The sequence below is a fragment of the Pseudochaenichthys georgianus genome, chromosome 12 (assembly GCF_902827115.2).
Source record: "Pseudochaenichthys georgianus chromosome 12, fPseGeo1.2, whole genome shotgun sequence".
Taxonomy (NCBI): domain Eukaryota; kingdom Metazoa; phylum Chordata; class Actinopteri; order Perciformes; family Channichthyidae; genus Pseudochaenichthys; species Pseudochaenichthys georgianus.
In genome coordinates this window covers 25,221,146-25,227,821 of record NC_047514.1, presented here as the reverse complement: position 1 = coordinate 25,227,821, position 6,676 = coordinate 25,221,146, and the positions used below count along the sequence as shown (strand labels likewise).

The 6,676-nt window shown below is 41.6% G+C and overlaps 1 protein-coding gene across 1 annotated transcript; it reads right to left on the bottom strand.

Moving 5' to 3' along the window:
* Positions 1–1,424: 1,424 nt before the first annotated feature.
* On the bottom strand, positions 1,425–5,930 carry LOC117456014 (torsin-1A-like). Its single transcript, XM_034095717.2, is given in 6 exon segments — positions 1,425–2,790; positions 2,975–3,068; positions 3,070–3,103; positions 3,573–3,748; positions 3,854–4,119; positions 5,582–5,930. Coding segments are annotated over 6 exon segments (1,017 nt in total). The 5' UTR covers positions 5,784–5,930; the 3' UTR covers positions 1,425–2,545.
* Between the last annotated feature and the right edge of the window lie 746 nt (positions 5,931–6,676).

Here is a 6,676-nt window from a genome sequence, read left to right as displayed (position 1 = left end):
TTTTCCCCCCAGTCCGCCCCTGGGGTCATGCAGAGTGAGATGAGATTGCTGATAGAGGGGTGTGGCTTGTGCATGTGTGTTTGTGGATGGTCGAGCGATCCACGCCGTTGTGTGGACGGGCCGCGACAGTGAGGGAACGTGTGTATGTTTCTGGAAGTGATACGAGGAAGCAGAAAAACAGAGGTCTGTGATGTATTTTGTGAAACAGAAGAACAGCTAAATAAATGCAACGGCCTCCCAAGAAGAGCTCGCCTCTCTCCAGTCATTTAAGCTAAAGTGGGTTATTGAACCTGAAGCTTGTGCCCTCCTCGACTAGGGTCTGGGAGCCAACAGGAAAGTTCAACACACAGATGGCCAGTCCGCCCCTTTGTAGCATGTTATTTTGATGAGAGATGAGCAGAACGCCACTGGGCTTTCAACTAAATACACAGCCACGCACAAACTGCGGCATTTGGACAGCTCCTTATGGGTACTGCAATTTGTGAAGTGCTTTCCTTCGTGGTGAAACGATCAGCACCACGGAGGAAAGCGGCAGAAAGTCACCTGGAGTTAAAGAGAGCGGGGCTGCGTTGCGTGCATGGCTTCCTTCTGCAGGTAACAGGGAGACGCGCTCTGGCAGCGGTCTCGTTCAGGATCCGAAAATACAATTTAATATTTTTGCACACTTCCACTTATTCCTAGTGTGCCACTGGTTAACTTACCGCTGTGTGTGTGCCACTGGTTACGGTGCCAATGCTGGCACGCGTGCCAGGGGTTGCCGACCCCTGATAGACAGTATTGATTGTCCTTGGCTTCCTCCTGATCTTCCAACATTTGGACGCAGGCTTGCATTTCCCCATAACGATGTTTAACAACCGGCGTAAACTGACCTTCGCGCGCTATCACGCAGTGAGCGTGCGATGTCCGGTTCAGATGACGTCAAACCCAACGGGATTCCATAAATAAACTACACAGAATCACACTACACACCTACGCAATGATTACATTCAGGCAGACTGTAGAACACAACCTCTTTGGACCATTTATATACTTTTTGAAAACAAGCTACAAAATGTAGCTTGGAAAATGCCGTTTAATACTTTTTAATAGCCTTCATTTTCTCTTCAACTTTTAATACATTTTAAGACCCAGCGGACACCCTGGATTAATAAAGTGTGGTACATTGTATGAAGAAAAAGAATCGCATGAAAATTACAGTGATTCTTTTTGCTTTTCTGTACCAATAAACAGCTATTTGGCTTCTTTCAGAATCACAGTATACTCTCAAATATATTCCGCAGTTCTTTCATGTAACTTCAAATGTTCATGCATTTAGAAAGGAAACTGCTCTACCGTTTTGGTACCTTTACTCAGTAAAAAAGCCAATTAACAGATAGCTCATTCTATTGATTGTTCCCTCATGCATAAGAAACGTTGACACCAGGAAAAGTTCATGTTTTATTTGTGATTTGTTTGTCCGGTGTGTTAACAGCAGAGAAACTGAGCGTTGGCTGGTAAGTGTTGGCTTTCCAACCACTAAAACAAACAATGTTCTTTTCACAGTCCATAAAAAGTTCCTTCACCTGCATGTCATTGTGAACATGCAACAACAAGAAAACATTTCATTTCATCTTTTTTTTTTTCAAAGTCAGATTTTGAGAAACCACTTCAACATTTTCTTCCACAACAATGTACGACTTGCTCCGATTTCAGAACTATAAATTATAATAGAGAATTGGAGTTCGTAAGAAACCTCTGAGCTGAATTTTAAATCAAAAGTAATTAACAATCAACTTTGATATACAATATCATTTGAAATATGGAATCTAAACCGTATCCAATTTTAAGAATTAAAAAAATCCAATGTTGGTAAAAATGCGTGTCCTATCCTCCCGAGTTCATACAGTGTCCAAATGCAGCCAGAGTCCAGTCATGGAGTCAATCTGGTCATATTTAACTACATTGCGTATTACTCATACGAATCACACGAACTAAATTAGATATTAAAAAGGGCTGCACATTACAGAAATCATGTTCGATTTAATATGATAAATATAAACAGTCTTGTGCATTATGCATTTCTTTTTTGAATAGTGACCAAGGCCAGATGGGATTGTTGACAAACTAGTACAGTGGACATGGGTAAAATAACAGATCTAACATACAAATAAATTGTGAAATTGAAAAGAATCAAGGCAGGTTTTTCCAGTACACATAAAAAAAAGCCACGGACAGAAGGACCCTGTAGGCATTAAGAAGCTCTCAGGAAAACGACGGCACCTTTAGGTCTCTGTGGTGAGACATGAAGAGGAGATCAAGCTCCTAAATCACTTACAAAGGAGAGCGTATTTTGTTGGCGCTGTAGTCCTTCGTCGGCCTCAGCATTCAGTGGAAGTGATATGGAACATTTGAGAAGGCCTGCTGAAATCCTCAACATGACCACAAGGCCAGACAGAGAATCCTCCTCCATCAGCCTGACTCCCTCTCTGTAGTCCTTTGGCTGAGAGTTTTGTCTTTTTAAAAAGTGCACATAGTGATCGAGCACAGCGTCTAAGAGTTGCTGACATCATAGGTAGTAGTCTAGCTTGCTTTCTATCGTCTTGCAGCCTTTTACAGAGAACACTCTCTCTGTTTTGGGGAAGTAGACGACGTCTCGGGCCACCTGGTCGGCCACGCTCGGGTCCGGCTGATGTCCTCTGACTATCATCTCGGCCATGGCACACTGCACCACGTGTCGGTACTCCAGAGGAAGGAACGGGACGAAAAAGTCCACCAGGTTCTTGTCAATCAAACTTGTATGCCACAGGCCACCTAGAAGAGGAGATTAAAAGATACTTAGAGAAGAACTCGAATCTATGTTTTCCATCAAACGTGGTTTCTGAATGATAATGATTGGGGCTCTAGCGGTTCATGCAGTGTTTTATAATTAAAAAAAGACTTGTGTGTAATGTTAGACCACAAACAATGAGGTGCATTTATCTGTGTTTCTACTCACTTTTCTTGTTGTTGAACACCGCTAGAGAGAGCAATGTTTCCAGATCTCTCAGCTCGATCTCTTCTCGATCTCGTCCTGCTTTCCAGAAGTCTAAAAGCCGTCTGCGTGATGCTCTCCCCTCCAGCATTACTAAGAGAAGGATCAACGACAGGAAACGTGTTAGCATTTTCTTTGAGAGCAGCAGAAAACGATTTCAAATCGGTTCTCTCTTCAGTGAATCTCAGAAACATTCAACATAAAAAAAAAACACTGCTTAAAAAGTTTAAACACATTTAAGTGTCACTAGTTTGTTGATTTTGCATGATGTAAATACTAGCTTGTAGTCCCAACATGCCTACTGATGCAATAGAGTCTCAATTGAATACATAAAAAGGTTTATGTCATTGTAAATCCAAACAACTCTTAAATCATATATATAAAATACCACATCAAAATCCTGCTGGAATTTCATTTAATATCACTGAATTATTGCGCAAACATTTTGCTTTCCAGTTATTTCTATTAATTTGTCTACAAAGAGACAAGCATTGATTGATTTCTATGGTTCAAATCAAAATGTCTTGCAGGTCAGAATAAGGGAGTGCTTTCAGCTTCTCACCTGAGGAAGATGAAGATGGCTTTCCGATAAGAAACTCCATCCAGCTTGTCGTAGTAGTCCAGATACGGCTTTATGCTGTCAATCAAGCCGGGATGCATCTTGTCCATCTCATCGAAGATGAACATGGAGTGTGCACAGTTGGTGACATTTCCTTTGATCCACTGCTGCAGCTGAGACTGAGGGAGAAATGCAGCTTGTTGATATGAAAGACCATACGTAAGAATGTCACTGGGTTGATTTAAAGTAACTGGGTTCTATCTCATCTGGATTTGTCCTCATACCTTGTAGGTTTCAAGTTGACTCGCATGTGGGAAGTGGAGTTCAGACGTGAAGATATGAACAAAGCTGCTGTCCATTCCCTCTTTGTAAACATTGTCAGCAATCAGCTGACTCACGAAGTTCTTCCCTGTGCCGGTCCATCCGTGCAGTGAGAGCACCAAGGGCTTCTTTGGGTTGTCGTTGCTCATGAATCCACTCACAGCTTTGAGGATGATGCGTGACGCAATGTGCTGTCCGAACAGTTTCCTGTCCAGGTCAACCTTGAGACCTGGAAAGGATCAACACGATTAGTGACTGGAAAAAGGCTGACATTTATCATGGTGTTTAATGTAATCGAGATCCGAACACGAGCTTGAAAAAGAATGCAACAACAATAATGTTATTAGGAATGGTTATCAAGCTGCAGTAAAGCTACTACTATACTTGAGTATTTCCATTGTATACTACTTAACACTTCTACTCCACCATATCACGGAGGGAAATTATAATTCTAACAATATACATTTTAACTATTTAAAAAATGTCTACCTCTTTTAAAGTGCACTATTTGAGTAAGGTGCACCACTTTGCTGATGTGGCCTTTGATTCAGACGAGGTGACCAACCCCCGCAATAAAACCCACCATCTGAATGACATATTGAACTTAAATTGTGTTTAAGGTCTTCCAGATAAACGTTGTTTATTGTTAGAATTAGATTTGGGAATATTTGTAGGCTACCCCTCCCCCGGTTTTGAGGATACAAAAACCCACTTTCATTAGAATCAGGGCTGCACGTTAATTTGAATATAGTTAACATTAGAAAAGGTTGTTCCTTCGGATAGTTATAAAAACAAATTATATACACATGTGCATGCTCACCTGTTGCATTTAGAGCTATCCATTTAGGTTCGCAACTTTCATGTAAATAATTGTAGATAGTCCGCCCCAGAGTAGCACCGATACCCACAACCAGCGCTGTTGAGAACGGCTCAAATGTGCTCACCAGAACACTGGTCGACAAAAAAACATGCAACAACAAATACAAGTGTGTCGTTTTCATCGTCGAAACCGCGTATTCCCGGACATTAGTGTTTGTTCTGCGTTAAAACAATCATAATAGCATGGTGCAAACCGCGCTACACCAGCAGGCTAGGCTAACAGCTAACTGTAGCTTACTAGCTTCTTACAACGGGGCACTTCCTCAAACGTCATAATCATGCGACAAACACAAGCTCTGGTAAAATCACATAAGAAATGTTTGAGACGTTTAATAAGGATGTTAAATAGATATAACAAGTATGATAGTTGGCTACATATACGTTTGTGCGGATTAGCTACTTGTTTAGCTAACGTATGATGTGAGAGATGCGACTAACGTCAAACTATTCGCTGATATTATTATTATTTAGCTTAGAGTATTCAATATTTTCGTTTTATTGTGTATTATTTAGATACGTCCGATATATGTCCTTTATATTGTAAATGTGTATACTTGCTGCTAATGTAGGCTAAATTGTTATATATTTACTGCAAATGTTTATTTTATCATATGCATCTTATTCATAGATCTTATTGCATCTTTACATGTGCAACTCTGTTTTCAAACACCTGTAATACTTGACAACACTGCTGGTGTAACCAAATCATTTGGGATTAATAAAGTATATTTCAATCTATCTATATTATAGTTTAGTTCCTCACAAGAACACACACAATGGTTGCTAATGTTAGCCGAATACCAGTTTGTTACCTGTCTTGTTTAAAGAAATCCACTCGGGTCGACAGCACTCGTTGAAGTAGTAGAAAATGTTCGGGTAGGTAGCTAAAAACCCGGTGAGAGCCGCGGCCATGCCCACCGCGATGCTGGTGCTGATGGGCTCGATCGCCTCCGTCGAGCCGCCGGAGCAGACCAGCATCCACAGCAACAATGCGTGCGGCTTCTTCGGAACCATGGCTGGTTAACTGCCGCTTCATAAAACTTGGATAAAAAAGGGAAAGAAAAGGGCGGCATGCGTTACATTGATCGAGTCAACAGACTGCTGGCAGTGGAGGCGCTGCTGTTGTCATGCACACAGGAAGCGTCATGACATCAGAGTCCAAAGGTGACGCTCACCTGAGAAATGAATTTAAAGAGAAGAGGTGTGATTTATAAAGACACTGCAAATATTTACACTGGATATTCAATAGTATTGTACAGTAAAACAGAAAAAATAAGTATTTGCCATTCATTCTATGATAAATAAATATTTGGCATGAGGTAGAATATTTTAAAAGCAAAACGGGACAAACAGTAGGGGAGACCAGGGTTGCGTTCCAATAGTCCATTTAGCTTAGGAACCTTCCTAACCAAGTGAAATGACCCGAGAGGCTTCTCAATACTCAAATTTCCCCTCCTCAACTCCTCGACTCCTCGGTCCTCCGGTAGTGACCCGGAAATGAATTTCAGCGCGCCATTTTGAAGGACGTCTCATTTCTCTAAATGCACATCGAGGACCGAGGATCGAGCGTCGAGGAGGCTCTCTGGAGGAGCTATAACCGAGGATACACTGATGGTTCCTCCACGGCTCCTCCGCGGACGCATTTCCGGGGTGGAGGCGTGACGCACGGCCGGACTTATCTCAGCCAATGACAGCTCTGCATGCATCCCCTGGATATTATTTTATTAACTGCTCTCATCGCATCGCAGATGTTTACAGTGAGAACAGCTGTGAGGCCCGTGCAGAAAGCAGAGCAGTGTGTAACATATATATCACTCAGTATAACATGCTTACTCTCTTTATTTGCTTTAGTTTAGTAGATATCTACAAAGAGTCGATATTTTTCCAAGAACATTTAGTGCTTCACA